Below are 20,760 nucleotides of genomic sequence, written 5' to 3' on the forward strand. Positions count from 1 at the left end.
TTTCTTCAGAAAGGCATTCTCCTTCTTCAGAACTGAGTTGAGCTGTTTCCCGACTAAACCCTTATATCTGGTGGACGCCATCTCAATCACCTGCTAACACAAATCACTAAAGACTGGCCCAAAAATAATACTTTTTCAGATGTTGTCAAAATATACAGTTTCAAAAATACACAATCTCAATGGGTTTAAGTTGATTTCCTTTCGATTGAAGCGTTCTATTGTGCATAGTCAACAATCCTGGGTCTAGTTACCACCCACCACCTTACTAACACACGTGACCTACAATCTATGCCAAGTCCAAATCAATAACTCCCAATAACGTCAACATAACACTTCATGCCATTGGGAAAAAGTTGGGTAGAGTTAAATGGTCACGCTCATATTTAAAGAGACCTAGGCCCAGTAAAAACACTGCCACCGGAGATAAAGATGGAGTGATATTCTTCAGTTAGCATTAGCTCTACTAACCGGACCAAATGAACCTTTAGTTTAGTGACCCGTGGTCGTAACTTAACGTTACCGTTGTTCATTTAACGCGAACACAAACATTCAACCTGGATGCGGGTCTTACTAAGGTGAGGCTAGCTCTGGTTTTGTTATCCAGTAACATCTAGCTAGCATAACGTGAACGCTAATGTAGGTAGCTCGCTAACTCAGCTAATGCGAGCTTAGTCTTTAACGTTGTATGCGTACTTCACCAGGCCCACGGTACTAACCCGGCATTAATAACCTGGTACTAACCCGGCATTAATAACCTGGTACTAACCCGGCATTAATAACCTGGTAGGCTACTAACCAGGCATTAGTAACCTGGTGTTAGTCTGGTATTAGTAATCTGGTAGTACTAACCTGGCATGAGTAACCTGGTACTAACCTGGCATTAGTAACCTGGTGTTAGTCTGGTATTAGTAATCTGGTAGTACTAACCTGGCATGAGTAACCTGGTACTAGGTAATAATCTGGTAGAAAGGGAAGTCAGCTGTCTCGCTGACGGAGCCGTTTTCAATCTTGCCGCCTAAACTCAGGCCCTGTCCAGACATTTGGAAATAACTTACTATAATATAGAATTTATGGAGCGCGCAGCGTGTTTTGTGACTTTAAGTTGTGTTCATGTGTTATCAAAGTATGGAGTGAAGGTTTACTTAATCTAGTGCACGCGCGTGCATATTTAAAGGTCATGTAGCCATGTTTACATGGTTATTTCTGACCCCATAGGATGGCCGCATTACGCCTCTGAGGGGCGCTGCAGCACACAGGCGAGAGGACCATCTCCGCAGGTTTGCCTGGATGGCACACGATTTAACTCACAGTTTTGCACAACTGCAATATTTAGTTATACACATGGCACCTTTTGAGAGATCACGAGCTCGTTTCCTTAGTGTCTCTTTCTCGCCTGCCCTGGTGACCGCTGGTGTGGTTCGTGCCTCTGACTCATGAGTGAGGCTGCCCTCTGGTAGAGAGAGGGCGAGTGCAATCACTGGCGCCGGCAAATGTGCCACTGAGTGCCAGTGTCGCTAGAGGGATCTCGCCCCTACTGCTCTGGTATCTGGTTTCCAGCTCCCTGGTTTCCAGCTCCCTGGTTTCCAGCCCTCTGGTATCCAGCCCTCTGGTTTCTGGAAGTCCTCTCCCCTCTGCACATCTGTGTGTTTCTCAGTTCCCTCTGTTCCGGCTCTCCTCTCTCTCTCTCTCTATCTCTCTCTCTCTCTCTCTCTCTCTCTCTCTCTCTCTCTCTCGGGAATATGATTCGTTTCACTAAATAAATTGGGACTTTATTAAAATGCTTCGCGTAATTGTGGAGTCAGCTAGTGGGATTTCCAAAAAGAAAATTGGAAAACCAGATCCGATCGCTGCGATTATCTTCAGAGGTGAGACTATTGCTTTTAATTTTTTTCTGGGGAAACTGCTGTTTACTTTATTTAACTCTTTTCTCATGCACACTCTTTATCAAGCTATCATCTTTTCTGTCGTAGTCAAGGTTGTGGACATCACTTCTGCAGTAAAATGTATTTGCAGTTTACAGTAGTTTAGTTTGAATAATTTGGCAGTGACTAATAATCAAACAATATGTACATCCTTATAAGGTCAGAAAAGCCTTCTGTCCACAGATGAAAGCAACTTGTTTTCGCCTCACAGCTTGAACTTTATATTTACAAAATGAGATGTCTTTGTGTACTAAGTGTTCTTTTGTCTCCAGCATATTGTACAACGTTGATTCAGTCATTATTTTTTGAGAGGAAGTACCGTTCTCTCCAGACCATGAAACTGTATAACCAGATTATGAGTTTTTGCAAATAAATGGTGCTCTTTGTTGTGTTTCCAGGTGAAAAGAAGAAAACCAAAGCAATTGACAATGAATTGAATCCTGTATGGAACGAAGTAAGTGCAGAATGAGTTGACTGTAATGAGTGACATTTACAATATTGACTTTGAACTGACCGACCTGAGAGCTGCTGTCATTACCTCAGTTAAAACTACTCGTTGTTTTAAATGATCGATTGTAAACGTATCCTCCCTGTAATTACAGGTGCTTGAATTTGATCTGAAAGGCTCTTCCTTGGATGCATCTTCATTCATCAACGTGGTTGTCAAAGACTATGAGACAATTGGAAAAGACAAGTATGACACATCACACTACATCAACATTGTGATATTTTCATGTTTCATATTGTTAAACACAATGCTACATTTGTGGAGGAGTGCCTGTGAGTGTCAACAACTTCCCCAGGACTAAGTGGAGGCGGTCTTTGTAGAACCCCCATCCCCAAAAAGCAAACCCCTATGTTCCGCTTTGCAGTGCATGTAACTGAAAGGGAAACGCTCACTCCACCTCAAAGGTTGACCGTTTCAGAAGGTAGACGTGTGATTGCAATCAGTGAAAAGGCTTAATTCTTAACAGTTGTTCTACAACTGATACAACAACGATCCTTTTTAACAGTGTGGCTGAGAGGAGATCTTTTCTAAAGGAGCAGAGCAGCATGTTTTCACTTAACTGAGCTGTATAGACACAAAACTCACTGCGACCATGTTACGACTCGTAGCAGAAGTTGTTATGTCTACTTCACAATAGCACTCCCGCTTTTACAAGCCATGTTACCTTAAAAGGAAAAAAAAATCTCTTTTTAACCCCTTACCTCCCTACGGTAGACAGACTGCATTTTATGATTTTCACAACTCTGTTTACTTTCTTATTGTTTATCTGTTTGTAAGGCATTTTGTAATTGTGATTTTGATTATTTGTGTCTTTCTGCAGTGCAGTTAAGAAGGCAGAAGTAATAGTAATAATAGTAACAAGTAATAAAACTTCCACTGAGTCACTCTAGTGACAAATGGTGTACAATATAAATGATTCTGGGGCAGGAACAAGGGATGGGGGAGGATGGGCGGGTGACTGCTAGTCACGAACACACAGGAATATCTTTCCATGATCACTGCCTGCAACGCATGAGGGGGGCGAATACAAGAGCTTGCGTTGGCTTGTCATTGGCACATTTATGATGACTAGTTGTAACACAGCCTGGAATCCAAAACCAAATCAACTTTAGACAGAGAGTAAAGTGGATTATGGGAGGGACATTTGTTGGGCAAAACTTAGGGAGCAACTCTCCCCCATGTCTTCAGTGAAGATAATCTAAATACTGTTTGTGTTTGTTTCCGAAGCGAGTAATGTATGCAAATGTACATTTGTATAAACCAGGCCTTGCATGTTGCCTCTGCAGTGGTTGAGACAATACATTATCTCCTGGGGAGACAGTAAAATGCCTCTCTGTTTTATCCTCCACAGTTCACTCTGCTTTCCAAGGACAAGCCAAGTTGTTTAACCCTTGTGTTGCCTTAGGGTCATTTTGACCCGAATCAATATTACACCCTCCCCCCGCCTATGGGTCATTTTGACCCGATTCAATGTTTCACCCTCCTGTTACCTTTATATTTACTAACATATTTTACCCTTTGGGTTCAATTTGACGCCAGCAATTAAAACCTCCAGAAAATTATTAGAATTAATATTGTTTTCCAAGTTTAAGTGTGAGGCACTTTATGTTTGTTTGTTGACTACCGAAAGAACACCGACATTAAACATTGAATGGGGTCAAATTAATCCTAAGGCGGGGGGAGGGTGTAATATTGATTCGGGTCAAAATGACCCTAAGGCAACACAAGGGTTAAGCTCTGTGTCGTGATGAATAATAACAACTGTTGAGAAAACATAGCCTGCTAAGCTCTCCGTTGCTTACCTAACACTCCTCTCCTTTTCTTTATATTTGACCACTTACACAGGGCACAAGCCTGTGGTAGATGTTATTGTTCTTTCTGCCTTTTCTTCTGCACTTTTTTATCATCTTGGAGCCTTGCCAGGGTGTAACCAGCTGCCCCTTGTTAGACGAGCAAAATTTATGTTTTTTATGTTATTATTTAGTTTGGCGTGAACTTAAATGCCAAATATGTTGCAATCCATTGTGGTTAATAATCACTGTTTCTTCATGACTTCTGTGGGGTAGAAAAAAAGGTGTTGTCATAATATGTGACGAAGTGAAATTGGGAAGTAGAAACCGCCAAATATCCAGGGCAACGAGAAATTACAGTCCCAAACATTGCTTTGAATTCCCTCATGTGGTAATTGTCAGGGTAAGCACAAAGGACTGGACCCAAATGCCAACTCACTGGGTGTAAAGTATTCTTATTCTCCAAAAAAAGGGTGACCAAGAAGAACAAAGCATCCATTAACACAAGGATATACACAAGGACATATGCAGGGATATACACAAGGATATACGCAGGGATATACACAGACGAACGTGTGTCCGTTCTGGGAAGGTGCAGGTAATTAAACACAGGAGGATTCAATCAAGGACAGGGGAGACAATCACAGGGACAGGAAGTGAAGGGAATCAGACACGGGTGACGAGAAACTTCAAAATAAAACAGGAAACCAAACACAACCCAGAACAGTGACAGTAATTGCAGTAGTGTATCACAAACTGTGGAACCAATACGTCCTCTAATTGTATATTTCAGCTATTCGTCCTTTTTCAAACAAAGACGATGGTTTCTCTCCAGCTGGACGAATGCATTTAATGACAGGTATGATTGGCCGTTGAAAGGAAAAATAAATGTGATTGCTTTTCAGGTTCATTGGCTCAGCAAAAATCCCTCTGAGAGACTTGGCCAGTGGTCACATGAGATCCCTCCCATCAAAGAATGTGCCCTTGATCAATGAGAAACAACAGGCTATTGGGGTGAATAAATTTATCCATAATATGTGATACTTTTTATAGTCCATAATATCAGCTAAATCAGCTTTAGCTCTGGCAGTGGATGGTGTCTGTTATCTGAATAGATCTGCAGGAAATAGTTGACTATTTAGTTAACCCTATGTGATATATATTTGGTGTTAGACATATACAGTAGAGCTGATAATGATAATTGAGAAAGCATTTTCTTTTTTCAGGCAACCATCAATTTGCTCATTGGGTATGATCCACCAGCCGACTCTACTATAAACCTAAATGAGCAACCTGATGGAGACACGTCTCATGTGGATGCAGGTAAGTAAACAGTTAAGGCTAACACATTAAAAGAGATGGTGGTTTATGATTTTACTTATTCCCTCCCAACATAACAAAACATCACACTCCTTTGCAATAATTCATTATAATTAGTCACAATGATTAGCAATCCAAAACACAATGGCAAACATCAATCAATCAATAAACACACATTAAAAGTGTATATAATAAGAACAAAATAGTAGTTTTAACTACTAACCAAAACCCTTTTTCTACAGTGAAAGTGTTTTGGGAATATCGATTTAGATAATGTGATTATTGTGGAATTGATCCACAGGAGACAGTGATGAGGGCGATGAGAGGGAGACGGATGTGGAGGAAGGAGGTCAGACTGGAAGCCCAGGAGCTCCTACTTCCCCAAACCAGTCAGGGAAAGCCAGCCACAAGCCAGTCTGCCTCAGCCGTAAGAGGCATAGAGCCTTGGCCAATAAGCCTCAGGACTTCCAGGTATTGTTTGAGTTTTGATTAATGTGTTCCTGGATCATCACAAATGCCAGTCTAAGGTGAAATCCTTAATAATGGATCACATAAATGAAAGCAAGCTTGACGAGTGCAAATGTACAACGAAGCCAAAAGAAAGTGCAATATAACATAACTGATTAAAAGTATTGCAAACATGGGAACCTTCTATTGGCTCAGGGAAGCACTTTTCTTTGGGAAGATTGTTTTGTTCCTGTAAAAGGTCTTTGTCGATATGTGTCTAACCAAATGAGTCAATGGTACTTTCCATAACGGACCAAGATAAATTGCCTCACTGTCTTGCCATATTTAGATTCGTATTCGGGTTATCGAGGGTCGACAGTTGCCTGGCAACAACATCAAGCCAGTGGTTAAGGTGAATGTATGCGGACAGACGCACAGGACCAGACTCAGAAGAGGAAATAACCCATTCTTCAACGAGGTAATTAGTCTGCAAAAAGATCCCACAGCCTGTAGAAAGTAATTGACTGCCAACTTTTTCCTTTTATCTTACTTGTCAACATTCACTTGTCTTTTCTCTTTGCCACTGAATCTCCGCAAGCTTTAACAACCCTCTGGGGTATTTCTCTGTGTCGGCAGCGGTGATATGACAGTTGAGCTTAAAGCCAGTGTCCGCTTTATCCAACTCCTCTCACATGCATTTTCCTGTCTCAGTTTCTGCCAAAGCATAAGCATCTCACCGTAACAAATTGTAAGACCTATAATTTTTGTCACAATCCCTGATGACAATGTGTCACGGGAGTATTAGGGTTGACCCAATAGCACGACTCAGGAGACAGAACTGCAAATAATGATCTTTACTCTGAGAATAATCAGGAACAGAAGACTAAGAAATATATCAACACAATATCCAACGTACGAGGTCTTGGGCTGGAAAACACAAGACAATCTGGCAGCGGGCAAGTGAGGGGACCTAAGTAGACAGAGACTAACGAGGGAATGGGCAACAGCTGAGACGAGCATGAGGACCAGGTGAAGGGAATGAGGGATTGACTAGGGAGTGATCAGAGGCAGGTGAGAGAACAGGTGAAGGGAGTTAGACTAACGAGATCGGAAGCAGGATCTGGAATGACATGATAGTTCGTGAGACAGGCAGACAGGATCAAAACAACTAATAAAAGGAAGGTGTGGAGCTAAAGTGTTACACAATGTGTTTATGACATCAACATGCATTGGGCATACAGTGACCAGGGAAATACTCATTTATTTGTGACTTGTTTCTGTCCTTCAGATGTTTTTCTACAACATAAACATGCTCCCTTCAGAGCTGTTTGACGAGAGCATTAGTCTTCGGGTGGGTAGATAACTCCTTTTTAATGCAATTTTATTTTGCAAACATAATAAATAACATCCATTCGTTTTATAATCAGAACATTTCTACATCTACTCAAGCTGTAAAGTTGTGTTTTCCTTGACAGGTTTATGACTCCTTCTCCCTCAGAGCTGACAGTCTAATAGGAGACTTCAAGGTACGCCAATTGAAGTGCCAGATGTTTGATAAATTTAAAGTTTTTCAATGATTAAAATGTTTTCATTCTTGCTTACCCAGCTGGATGTTGGCTACATCTATGATGAATCAGGTCAGTATTTCTATATAAAATGCATCATATGTGAAAAATGAAGATATATATATATAGTAGGTGTTTGAACATGTTGAATATTATTCTTTGTCCAGGTCATGCCATAATGAGGAAATGGCTCCTCCTGAGTGATCCTGATGACTCTATCTCAGGGGCTAGAGGTTACCTGAAAGTCAGCATAACTGTTGTGGGCACTGGAGATGACCCACCGGTGTGTGTACCATCTTGTCAAGTTTATTTTTATGACACACAGTGTACAGATCTGTTTTAAAAAGACAATGACAAGCTCTCCTCTCCTTGCCTGTGTCCAGACTGAGGGGAAAGATATAAGTGAGGAGAAAGACGACATAGAAAGCAATCTTTTGGTGCCAGCTGGTGTCACAATGCGATGGGCCACACTCAGCCTCAAAGTCTACCGGGCCGAGGATATGCCTCAGAGTAAGTGGCCAATAAATTCCTGCAACCATCGCATTTAATGCAGTCAAATCATCTTGAAAAACTTCTATTAAGAACCTATTTTTCATTGCAGTGGATGATGCCTTTATTCAGACGATAAAACAGGTCTTTGGAGGGGATGGAGACAGAAAAAACTTGGTGGATCCATACGTGGAAATCAGCTTTGCTGGCAAGAAGGTATTTCATGTTTTGTTTAAAACAAACAAAAGATGTCTAAATGTTCTGACTGTTTCTGTGTATGCAATGGCATTTTCTTTGTTTTAGCTGTGCACCAAAGTCCTTGAGAAAAATGCTAATCCGGAGTGGAATCAGCTCATCAATCTCCAAGTCAAGGTCAGAAAGATGCATATTAGGATGCATCTAATGGGCTTGATTTCAATTTCCAAAACATTTAAACCTTTAGCACAAATCAACCCATGCCTCTATCTGCCTCTTTAGTTCCCATCCATGTGTGAACGCGTAAAGTTGACTATATATGACTGGTAAGAACTAAATCTCATACATGCACAAGTGAGAATCATAACCCTACAAAACAATATTTTAAGTGCTTGTCTATTCTTGGCAGGGATCGTCTAACTAAGGATGACGCCATCGGATCAACGTTTCTAAACCTAAGCAAAATGTCTTCCTCTGGTGGAGAGATTGAAGGTAATAATGTCGTCTGTATTTTGATAATGCTAATGTTTTGATAATGCAATATGAGAATGAATATATATGTTGTTGTCCCCCCGACTGGAAACAGACGCACGAGCTGATAGCCACACAGTGTCTGACTGTACGTAAGCATGGTCATCTGCATGTTTTAACATGTTGCATTGAGAGTGTAACCCCCTTCTCCTCATGCACCTTATTGCTTCAAAGCCTTGAAACTGACCAGGTTGGGTTTTAATCACAGTGTCTGTTTGTTACAGTGAGCAAGGCAGCATCAGAGGTTGGTTTTCTCCCAGCTTTTGGGCCTTGCTATGTCAACCTGTACGGTAGCCTGAGAGAATTTACCGGCCTGTCCGACCCATTTGAGGAACTCAACTTTGGAAAGGTAGTCCTACTTTACTGCGTACAGTCAGTTCACTACTGTGGGTTTAGATAAATGGGACATTTCTCCTGCATGACAATTGGCTCATTGCATTTTGATACGTTTCAGGGTGAAGGGGTCGCCTACAGGGGGAGGGTCCTTGTTGAGCTGTCCACTCAGCTGGATGGGAAGGCTGATAAGAATGTGGATGACATCTCCAGTGATGACATCCTAGTGGCACAGGTATACAAACACGTTGGTATACATACTACTGCTGTCTCCATAATTATTTGATACATATGACAATCCTTATGATAAACAGCCCACGGTTTTGAATCTGTAAGTTGCCATACGTTCCTTTTTTCCTTTTCAAGTTTTGTGCAATGTCGGTCAGAGTTTCCCCACAGAACATATCGGTAGCTCAGTGTCGAGCAGAATAGGTTTCTAGATGAGAACAGACACAAAGTATCCCGCCTGAACCTCTAACACTTCCACGTTGTTTTTAATTGAGTGCAGAAATACCAGCGGAGGAGGAAGTTCTCTCTGTGCGCTGTGTTCCACAGTGCGTGCATGCTCCAGGAGCCGGGCGAGCCAATCCAGTTTGAGGTTAGCATTGGTAACTATGGTAACAAGCTGGACTCCACCTGCAAGCCCCTGTCGTCCACCACCCAATACAGCGTTGCTGTGTTTGATGGTATGAAAAGCTTATGTCTGCAAGAATAAAAATATTTTTCTCAGATTTATTCTGTTATTCATCCGAACTTGGCTGTAACAGTGGACAGTTCATGTTAAACTATTTACCATGCTGTACATCTGTGTTAAAAGGGTCATGAAGCGAAAGAGAAGAACCACACGGACCTCAAATGTTAATGAGCTGTCTACTCCACAACATGTGTTTAAAATGACTGGGTATATTTATTTTCTATCCCACAGGTAATCACTACTATTACCTGCCCTGGGCCGACACGAAGCCCGTAGTGATTCTCACTTCATACTGGGAAGACATTAGCCACCGTCTGGACTCTGTCAACGTTCTCCTCTTCATCGCTGAGAGACTGGTGAGAATAAGTTATAGAAGCACATATTGTACGTCTCTACACAGGAACTACTCCACAGGTCGTCTCCTTTGATCTGTCTTTGTGATTTATTCTAGGAGTCCCACCTCACCTCTTTAAAAACCGCCATGTTAGCCAAGGTGTCTGAGACACGTCTGGCAGAGATTTGGCTCAAACTCATCAACCACATGATTGAGGACCTGAACAGGTAGGACCTGACCAGACATAGAGTCCACCACTGGACATGTTGTATGAAGTAATGCTATAATGTAACTTATCATTAGGAAAATTGTAGTTTGCGGTTCGTGCTTTTAGGTCAAATACAATTGCAGGTGGTTATTAGGGTTGAGTTATTTTATTTAGTTGTTCCATTACTCTTACTCACAAATCTTTAACAGTTTTCAGCTCCCAGTGCTAGAGGGCCAACCCAATGTGACTGCATTGGATCTCCAGTTGAAAAACCTGCGTGATGTCGCCGTGGACGCTATCAGAGAGATGGCCAATCGCGTGAGAGAGGAGGCCACAGATGTCAAGGCTACTGTTGGTGACATTGAGGATTGGTTGGACAGAATCAAGCAGCTGGCAGAAGAGGTGCGGAAATGCAAAAAATATAATATTATGCAGCTTCAGTTAAACTTAATTATGTAACTGAAATGTAGCGTGTCTCCATCAGCCTCAAAACAGCATGCCAGATGTGATCATCTGGATGTTAAGAGGAGAGAAACGAGTGGCTTTTGCCCGAGTGCCAGCAAACCAGATCCTGTTTTCAAACTTTAGCGAACAGGCTTGTGGCAAACACTGTGGACGGACCCAGACCATTTTCATGCAGGTACAAAACTAGCCAACATACAGTGACACATTCACATATTTTTTATTATGTATTTCACTGTTACATTTTCAGAAAGAGTTTGCACACTAATACTTTTCCTTTGTCAGTATCCCATGGACAAAAACAAAGGTGTGAAGGTTCCTGTTCAGCTGCGGCTCAACATGTGGCTCGGTCTCTCTGCCGATGAGAAGAAGTTCAACAGCTTCTCGGAGGGAAACTTCAGCGTGTATGCTGAAATGGTGCAGTAGCTCCACAAAGCCATAGTTTTTTTTCTTTTTTAAAACCTACACTACATAATTTATCTTATTTCAGTTGTGCTATCTCTGACTTTAATTCCGCAGTATGAGAACCAGGCCCATGTGTTGGCGAAGTGGGGAACTACCGGTCTGGTTGGTCGTCATAAGTTCTCCGATGTGACTGGAAAAGTGAAACTCAAACGAGAGCGCTTTCTGCCACCCCGTGGATGGGATTGGGAGGACGACTGGTTGGTTGACCCAGAGCGATGGTAAATTTAAGAAATTAACTTTCTCAGACACAAACACACACACTCGCACAGTCGTTCTTGATTCATGACGTATAGTCTAAAGTACAAACATCCTGTTGGACACGCTCCAAAATCCTGGTCTTATTTCAGCCATGTCCTCTATTAATTGGTAAAACCTCATAAATCAGTGCTCGTACCAGCCACAGGGTGAAGACAATCACAGGAAATGAAAAGGAATTTTGGCATCACTCAGGGTTTTGGTTAAAGTAGGTCTCCCTCCCACCAAGGCTCATGTAAACACTTTGAGTTCTCTGAAGCTGGTCTTCCTGAGTGGTCCTGCTTGGTTTATCATGGTCCTACATAGCTGCTGTCTGAGTCACACAGCTTCTCAACAACCGGTGGTGTTTTCTACAGCCTGTTGACAGAAGCAGACGCGGGCCACACGGAGTTCACAGATGAAGTTTTTCGGAATGAAACACGTTTCCCTGGTGGGGAGTGGAAGGCCGCGACTGAGCCCTACACAGACGTGGTACGACCTACTGCTCTCACACAGATACACTATACACATACTGTATGTGGGAGAAGATAACAGGATAACTGCTCTATTCATTTCAGTTTCCAATGTTAACAGTTTTTCCTGCAACATAATGCACTAAGAAAATGTAGGTTGCATCGTTGTTGATTTTATTGAAATAAACATAACCTTTGCAAACCTTTAGAAAAGTAATAATATTAATAATGCATTTTATTTGTATAGCGCTTTAAAGGTAATGGTAAAAACAGTAAGAATAGTGTGGCAGCGGGGGGGTGTTTAAGCTCGGCTGCAGAGTGGGTGGAGCGGGGGTGTGGTTCAGGGAACGGTGTCTGATTGTCATCAGCTGGTCTGATTGTCATCAGACCAGCTGATGACAATCTGGGGTTGTGTATCTGCGAGGCTCTGTCCCCATAAAGGAGCTGGACAGGAGGAAGAGGGGGGCCATGAGCAGAGACACAGTCGGCGGTCAGAGCGCTCAAATAAAAACACGTTACCAACGTTCCCTCTGGTTGCGCATTCCTTGGGGCTTAGGGGGCAAACCTACCGGTGACGGCCACGAACCTGTCACAAATAGAAACAATGACAACTTTACTATTGGATTCACCTTTATTCCGGAATCCTCTCTGATAAACACACTGTATGCTACCAAAAAAACAAGCAAAAATAAACCAGTTAATGCAGATGTATCGGTAATAAGCATTGATAGTGCCTAAATTAGGGTCTGTGTCCTAGAATGGAGAAACGGTTCAAAGCCCAGAAGAATTTGAGTGTCCACCTGGATGGAGATGGGAAGATGACTGGAGCTTTGACAGAGACAGAGCTGTGGATGAGAAAGGTAACATGAACACTAAAACTGAACTTTACGATCAAAATCTTCACTTCATTTTGTTTTCATATTTGAAATACTCAAGTATAATTGATTTGTGTGTCTTATGGCACTAGGTTGGGAATACGGAGTCACCATTCCTCCCAATGATAAGCCCAAATCATGGGTTGCAACAGAGAAAATGTATCATGTCCACCGCAGGAAGAGACTCATTAGACCACGAACAAAGATATCTGATCAAATGACTGTTGCCGAGGTGAGGAAGAGGAGATAAAGAGTATAAGATTTGAAAGATGTTATGAGTGCAATTTCTCCTTATTTGTCCTGTCCTTGTCTCTTTCATAAAAGCGAGAACCAGGGGAAGGCTGGGAATACTCTTCCCTGATTGGCTGGAAGTTTCACAGGAAGGAACGTTCCTCTGACACGTTCCGTCGCCGCCGCTGGAGAAGAAAGATGGTCCCGTCAGACTGCATCGGTTCCTCCGCCATCTTCAGGCTGGAAGGGGCATTAGTGAGTCTACCTAAGTCCCCTCAGAAACTCGACTAAATATGAGTTGTATTCTTACATTTCCTTAAATGAGGCAGTTGTCATGGCAACATCAGTATGCCATCTGAGTCATATCCTCTGATCATTCTTCGGCATGTGACTGTTCCCGTCAGGTGTTGGCAAATCACTCAGTTTGTTTTGGTTCAGCATTCTTCCTTTCATATCGTCTTCAATTTTCTTCCTTTTAACCCCTTGTTTTGCGTTTTGTTAAAAGGGGGTCGATGTTGATGAGAAGGCCAGTAAAACGGATGCAGCCAAACTATTTGGCGCCAACACACCCACTGTTTCCTGCCACTTTAGCCGTAAGTTGTTGGGTCAGATAAAGCTGATTGCTAGTCATTTATGCTGATTGTTTCTTTAAACGTCCTGATGCACGATAACATTATATAAAGAAGTCAGTATATACATCTTACAGTTGAACATGCTGATAAATGTTATCTCCCTTCAGAGTCTCACCTTTACCATCTGAGAGTGTACGTGTATCAGGCGAGGAATCTCTGTGCCATGGACAAAGACAGCTTCTCAGGTAAACGCAAAGTGCAAGCCCGGTCAAGAGGAATACATGGACATTACTCAGGATGTACAATCTGGCCACAGTGTAAATGACAACAAACGGCACAGATTCACATGTTCTGTCTCACACTTCCATCAAAATAAATACTCCTGGTCCTCCCCAGATCCCTACGCTCATGTGTCATTCCTACATGTGAGTAAGACTACTGAAGTCATAAGGTCCACCCTGAACCCCACATGGGATCAGACTCTCATCTTTGAAAACATTGAAATCCACGGAGACCCACAAACTATTGCCCGCAACCCTCCTGACGTGGTGTTGGAGCTGTACGACAGTGATCAAGTAGTACGTTGTAAATTTAATCCGTCAAATACAGTCACTTCCAGACCTTTATCTTTGAAATGCGCTTGGTTCAAGTCTCGCTTCATTTCCAAGGGTAGAGATGAACCCCTGGGTCGCTGCACATGCCCTCCAGTAGTGAAACTGAACCCCAGTGTGGCTGTCAGCCCTAAACTGCTGTGGTTCCCGGTCACCAAAAAAGGTTGCATTGCTGGGGAGGTACTGCTGGCTGCAGAGCTCTTGCTGAAGAACAAGGTGAGTAAGAAGGTAGAGAAAGTAAACATACTGTAACTTTAACTATGAAACTGTATTTAGGAGGCGATGCTATGCTTTGCCGTCCAGGTTAATGATGAAGATATGCCCCTGGTGCCTCCTCGCCGGGGGGAGAAGCTCTACATGGTTCCGCAGGGAATCAGGCCTGTAGTGCAGCTCACTGCGATTGAGGTATACACCATCATGGTATCCTGCTCCTGACCATGTAAATTCCATTCACACACATTACTTGATCAGACAAGACCAGCCCAACCCTAAGATTTCTGTTGTGGTTGCATTCCTCATCTGTAATTCTCTTCCATCTCTATCCTAGCCGTGTCCTTTAATCGGTTTTTCTGACTGCGTTATTTTGTCTTTCTTTGTCCCAAGGTCTTGACTTGGGGCTTGAGGAATATGAAGACCTACCAGTTGGCCACCGTTTCCTCCCCCAGTTTGATCGTGGAGTGTGGTGGTGAGATTGTTCAAACCGCTGTGGTCAAGAACTTCAAAAAGAACCCCAACTTCCCTGGATCTGTGCTGCTGCTCAAAGTGGTATGCACCCTTGAACTTTCTAGAATACATATTCAGACACCTACAAAGTGTTTCGTGCCTAGACTCATCCATGTTTTCTCACAAGTTCTGTTCTATTGTTTTCTCGTCTTAGCTTCTGCCCAAAGAGGAGATGTACACCCCTCCTATTGTGCTGAAGGTAATCGACCACAGGCCTTTTGGTAGGAAACCAGTCGTGGGTCAGTGCACCATCAACTGCTTGGAGAGGTTCCGCTGTGATCCGTATCGCATTAACAGTGAAGTCTGCATGTCTGCGAGAGGTATATACAAAATGAAAGCAGATACATGAACACTCAGCTACACACACAAGTTCTTATTGTTTCCTGTTTTCATTGACCTTGCAGTGGCAATGATAGCTGCTGCCCAGGGAGATGTCGTCATAGACATTGAGGAGAGACCCATCGTAAAAGCTGAGGTAAATAATAATGCACTCACAAAAGATGGGAGACCATATTTTTACCTTTACTTACTTTTATTGATAAATATTCTTTATTTGCTTTTTACTTTGCAGCTTCAAGCCGAAATGGTGAGATCTCTTCAGAGATCTACAGTCTACTGATAAATAACAGACCTGAAAACACCGAGTTCATCTTTCTTTTCCATCGTGTAGGAGGAGGAAGCCGTAGACTGGTGGAGTAAGTTCTTTGCCTCTGTTGAAGAACAGGTAAAATGTGGTCCTTACCTGGAAAAGGGATACGACACATTACAAGTAAGAACATGTCGTTGCACATCACAAAAAAAACTACATTTTTGATTCGATCTTATCGTTTTTCTTTGATTGTCTTGCTTCTACAAGCAGCAGCAAGATAGACGTGACATTCCACGTTGAGACCAGAACATCCTTGTTCTCGGTCCTGTAATAAGAGTTTGCAGGAGTATATATCCAAAACCGAGAGAGACAGTTGTTGACGAGCAGTCAAACATTAGGGAGATTCAGTAGTTATGTTTTTCAAATGAAAAAAAAAGACAGATGTGGGACTTCTGTGACAACTAAGATGTGACGTATAGTTCTGTTGAAATCTTATAGTAAAGCAAATTTGACTTATTTTTTTATCGCAGGTAGTACAACAATATGTGATGGTTTTACAGGTGTTTAACGGTGAACTCGAAGAGGTTGCACACTTCCAGGGATTCACAGATTTCTGCAGCACTTTCAAACTTCAGCGAGGAAAGACTGAACATGACGAAGATGATCCCTCTGTGGTGGGAGAGTTTAAGGTAAAGAAGCAAGATTTTGAGAAAATGCTCCTGTCATCAAGCATCATTATCCTGAACGTCTGTAACATGGGAAATCTCTGCTTTCGCTTTTGGCCATGTCTGCCCTCTGGTGGACGATCTATGGATTTCATATACATAGTAAATGGATCATATTATTTATAAAGCCTGCAGATTGGTATGTCTTTAAGGGGATAGTTTGTTGCACGGTCTTTTATCCTGTCCTGAATGTATCACTTAGTTCATCTATATCTTGAACTGGAATTCACATCGGATCATTCTTTTATATTGTTGCAAGCATATTTAATCATTGAAAGCAGTCAACATTTAAAACAAGATTGGCCAAGTTGAGTGGCAACATTAGTAACTTAATATTTAGACTCATACTTTTTGGTTTGGTGGACTCTGGACAGCTGATCAGTTTTTATTTTGGCTGAGTTTTTTTCAGGTTGAATGACAAACCTCAGATTTAATTCCTCATCTGTGATGGTAAAATCTATTGTAGGTAGGAATACGGTCTTATGCTCCTCAGTGAATGTAATTATATCACTGATAAGATGTTAAATGACCAATAGTTCTGTCCTCCATGGTAATATTCAGGGCTCATTCAAGATTTACCCACTGTCTGATGACCCAGGGGTGACAGCTCCACCCCGCCAGTTCAGAGAGCTTCCTGAGAGCGGACCTCAGGAGTGCCTGGTCAGAATATATGTGGTGCGTTGTCTTGACCTGCAGCCGAAGGATACGAATGGCATGGTAAGTACTATATGTTGCTACAACTGTGCCCCAACCAAAACAATGCTCTAGATTTTATTAGGTGAACAAGATGATGAAAGCTGTTTCCATTCTCATTCCAGTGTGACCCATATGTGAAGATTGCACTGGGAAGGAAAACACTGGATGACAGAGATAACTACAAACCAAACACCCTTAACCCAGAGTTCGGGAGGTGAGACTGAACTTTTTGTTAATTTCTTATTTGTTCAAATGATTATGGCTCCTTTTTTAAAGGAATACGTCACCCACAAAGTACCCATCTGTGTCTTAATTACTCAGAAAAAGTAGTTTCTCCTGCATGTCGACGTGGTGATGGAAGAATCCAAAAATTTAGAAATGTCTTCATGAATCGATGTCAACAACAGCAAAACTATAAAACATCCGTTTACAAACTCTCACACAACTTTTTCAGAATAATCCGAGTCTCATTTATCCAGTTGTATAATCACTACTTCCCAAAAAGATGCATCTTTGCTAAAACCTTATTATTTAAAACATCCTGTTTTAGCAAAGATGCATGTGTTTGAAAAGGAGTAAGCATCCAACTGGACACATGAAACTTGGACGCTGCACAAGCTGTGTGAGAGTTTGTAAATGGATGTTTTGATATAGTTTAACTGTTGATAATCGCAACCCCCATTTACTTCAATTCATCAAGACTTTTCTCAGTTGATTTATTGATCAAAAAATGGTTATTTTGCAGGTCCTTTAAGTTAGTGTCGGGCGTAAAAGGGTAACACGCACATTACATGTCCTCCATGTCTGTCCAGGATGTTTGAGATGTCCTGCTTCCTGCCTCAAGACAAGGACCTGAAGATTTCTGTATATGACTATGACTTACTGAGCAGAGATGAAAAAGTAGGAGAGACAGTCATCGATTTGGAGAATAGACTCCTGTCTCGTTTCAGGTCCTGCTGTGGCCTGCCACAGACTTACTGTGTGTAAGTATGTACTCTCACAGTACAATATCTACAGTAAAGTTGATACAGCGCCAACGAAGCTACAATTTGTTTGCAGCTCAGGGATCAATCAGTGGAGAGACCAGCAGAAGCCTTCTCAGATCCTCCAGAACGTGGCCAGAGTGAGAGGCGTTCCTCCTCCACGCATCGAGGAAGATGGCAGCTCCTTGTCGTTCTCTGAAAAACAACACAACCTGCAAGATTTTGGTAATGCCAGTCTTGGATGCCCGATTACCATATTTTTTGTCAAATTATGACTTGTATCTACTATCTCAATGACCATGTCTTGTTTTTATTCATTTGCCTTGTAGAATATTTCACAATTATTCATTATTATCCTGCAGTTTGGCTTATCTTTTGATATTAACATTTTCAACACTGTACTACCCCTTTATCCTTGACCTTTGTGGTTTGCCATGCGCTTTGCAGAGGCAAACACTGTGATCCACCCACACTTAGGCTCGGCCAGAGAGAGGCTGGCTCTGCATGTCCTCAGAAACCAGGGCTTGGTACCAGAGCATGTGGAGACCAGAACCCTGTGCAGCTCCCACCAACCGAACTTATCTCAGGTTAAAACAACAACAGTAACACTTTTTTTGTAGAGCTCAAAGAAGTAGAGATACAGTATGAAGCTAATGCTCTTTCAAATTAATATTTTCAAATGGTTGTATGATAGCTTTGCTTCACAGACTCATCCTTTTCCACAAATACAGGGAAAAATTCAAATGTGGGTGGACATTTTTCCCAAGAGCCTTGGTTTACCGGGGCCCCCATGTGATATCACGCCACGCAAAGCCAAGAAGTAAGAGACATTTGACAATTATGTTTTATCGGAGTTCATTCAAGGATGAAAAATAACAGTATATTTAAAATAGGTACGTTTTGCGAGCCGTCATTTGGAACACAACTGATGTTACTCTGGACGAAAGAAGCGTCACTGGAGAAGAGATGAGTGACATCTACGTTAAAGGGTACATTCCTCGTCCTGCCTCTTAGCTCAACCCTTCTTTTGTGTTTATGTTTTACTTGTATATGCATTTTTCAATACCACTGGATTAATTCCCAAATAGACAATCTGACTTTGACATTATCGTTTTTCCTAGCTGGATGCCAGGTATGGAGGACAACAAGCAGAAGACCGATGTCCACTACAGATCCCTGGATGGTGATGCACATTTCAACTGGAGGTTCATCTTTGGGTTTGACTACCTGCCTGCAGAGCAGCTGTGTGTTATCTCCAGGAAAGTGAGTGAGATTGTGAAGAAGGAACAAGGAATCAAGTGACTGTTGCTATAACCATATCATGTTGTTGTCGTGTTGATATGATAGCAGGTAATGATCTGAACAAAGGGTCTGTCTTTTACAGGAACACTTTTGGAATCTGGACAACACTGAATTTAGGATTCCTCCTAAATTGATCATCCAGATTTGGGACAATGACAAATTCTCCTTGGATGACTACTTAGGTGAAACAGCATTGTTCTGAGCCCCATGTTATACCATGGATACACTAAATGATGGCCTCTGCCAGAGAGAAGTACTGCATAGGAGACCAATTATAATTAGTTTTGACCTATATCTCTGTTACAGGTACAGTTGAACTGGACATTCTCAATCTGATCTCTCCTGCTAAGAGCCCAGAAAAGTGCAGTCTGAAGATGTTGCCTGGGATCGCCGGCTCAGTCGCCTCCAAAAAACCTCTGCCCAACTCCCTTTTCTCCCAAAAGTCTGTCAGAGGCTGGTGGCCATGCATGATCGAACAGGATGGGAAACATGTGCTTGGTGTATGTTTATGTCAACAGCACAGTCCCTAGTTAAGTTTTATTTCCTTGTTACTTTTTAAGACTGTTTTAAAACTCTGCAGGGTAAAGTAGAGATGACGCTGGAAATAGTGGAGGACAAGGAGATGGAAGAGAAACCTGCTGGGAAAGGCAGAGATGAGCCAAACATGAATCCCAGACTTGACCAACCCAAGTAAGAAATCCTTAAAAACATAAAACTGTCATGGAATATCTGATTATCTAGTTCTTTGAGTTGCTTGACGTGGCTTATGTGAATGTTGCTGTCTTTCTTCATTCAACAGCCGCCCTGACATGTCATTCTTCTGGTTTACAAACCCTTGCAAGACCATGAAGTTCATTGTTTGGCGCAGATTCAAATGGATTTTCCTTGCAGCGATTCTTCTTCTGCTGGTCCTCTTGTTCCTTGGGATCCTGTTCTACTCCCTACCAGTACGATTACATAGTTTGCTGATAATTTATTAATTTCTATATTTTTTTAACTGTTATAAATCATTTGTAACCATCGCACATTGTTTTTTCACAGTATTTTTTAATCTGAGTGATTATTAATATATATTTTATATCCACAGAACTACATCTCAATGAAGATTGTGAAGCCGTTCTCCTAAGGAGCATTGCAGAGAAGTTGTCTGCGTTCCTGCTGCATAATTTACAGCCCTCTTAGCCCTTTCCATTGCCCAGAAATATAACTTTATAAATAACTTCCTCTGTTGATGCCATAATGGATTAATATTCAGCATTCTAATCTCATATAATCAGACCTGGCTGCTCTGTTTTTTTGCACTCTCAGTATTACAGTATATTTATTGTGATGCAACATATACTGGATCTTATGTAAAATGTAAACCAAAAAAAATCAAGAATGATATATTTTAATAAATGCTTTGATAAATAATTTGTTTATATTTTTGCACACATTTGAAATTAGCGCGAATGTTTGAATACTGTCTCCTGATATTGGAGTA

The 20,760-nt window shown here is 41.8% G+C and overlaps 1 protein-coding gene across 2 annotated transcripts; it reads left to right on the top strand.

The window, feature by feature from the left end:
• The first annotated feature begins 1,699 nt into the window (after window positions 1-1,699).
• On the top strand, window positions 1,700-20,690 carry myofl (myoferlin like). 2 transcript variants are annotated; one of them, XM_056435633.1, is made up of 54 exons: window positions 1,700-1,865; window positions 2,321-2,376; window positions 2,525-2,616; window positions 5,126-5,234; window positions 5,447-5,543; window positions 5,842-6,011; window positions 6,337-6,465; window positions 7,276-7,338; window positions 7,463-7,513; window positions 7,594-7,624; window positions 7,720-7,835; window positions 7,936-8,062; window positions 8,154-8,257; window positions 8,345-8,413; window positions 8,519-8,562; window positions 8,646-8,728; window positions 8,823-8,855; window positions 8,992-9,116; window positions 9,222-9,335; window positions 9,609-9,786; window positions 10,026-10,150; window positions 10,246-10,355; window positions 10,546-10,738; window positions 10,821-10,976; window positions 11,084-11,215; window positions 11,318-11,481; window positions 11,875-11,989; window positions 12,728-12,830; window positions 12,938-13,077; window positions 13,170-13,331; window positions 13,582-13,669; window positions 13,816-13,893; window positions 14,045-14,226; window positions 14,317-14,475; window positions 14,563-14,664; window positions 14,863-15,024; window positions 15,137-15,302; window positions 15,387-15,457; window positions 15,554-15,568; window positions 15,653-15,751; window positions 16,132-16,260; window positions 16,858-17,013; window positions 17,115-17,206; window positions 17,805-17,975; window positions 18,052-18,200; window positions 18,423-18,562; window positions 18,707-18,795; window positions 18,869-18,964; window positions 19,097-19,238; window positions 19,360-19,459; window positions 19,584-19,777; window positions 19,858-19,967; window positions 20,077-20,224; window positions 20,365-20,690. In XM_056435633.1, exons 1-54 carry the CDS (start codon window positions 1,778-1,780, stop codon window positions 20,401-20,403), a joined length of 6,156 nt encoding a protein of 2,051 aa, XP_056291608.1. In that variant the 5' UTR covers window positions 1,700-1,777; the 3' UTR covers window positions 20,404-20,690. The 2 variants fall into 2 exon arrangements, with proteins under 2 accessions (XP_056291608.1, XP_056291609.1); XM_056435634.1 differs by lacking the exon at window positions 8,823-8,855.
• Window positions 20,691-20,760: the final 70 nt, after the last annotated feature.

The sequence above is a fragment of the Pseudoliparis swirei genome, chromosome 17 (genome assembly GCF_029220125.1).
Source record: "Pseudoliparis swirei isolate HS2019 ecotype Mariana Trench chromosome 17, NWPU_hadal_v1, whole genome shotgun sequence".
NCBI classification, from domain to species: Eukaryota; Metazoa; Chordata; class Actinopteri; order Perciformes; family Liparidae; genus Pseudoliparis; species Pseudoliparis swirei.

What these genes read in the sequence shown, in the direction of transcription:
- myofl (XM_056435633.1), top strand. Translation starts at nt 1,778, where the DNA reads ATGCTTCGCGTAATTGTGGAGTCAGCTAGTGGGATTTCCAAAAAGAAA. An exon ending in ATAACCCATTCTTCAACGAG is followed by an intron (nt 6,466 to 7,275) that starts GTAATTAGTCTG and finishes TCTGTCCTTCAG; the next exon opens with ATGTTTTTCTACAACATAAA. An exon ending in CTGTGCTGCTGCTCAAAGTG is followed by an intron (nt 15,025 to 15,136) that starts GTATGCACCCTT and finishes TTCTCGTCTTAG; the next exon opens with CTTCTGCCCAAAGAGGAGAT.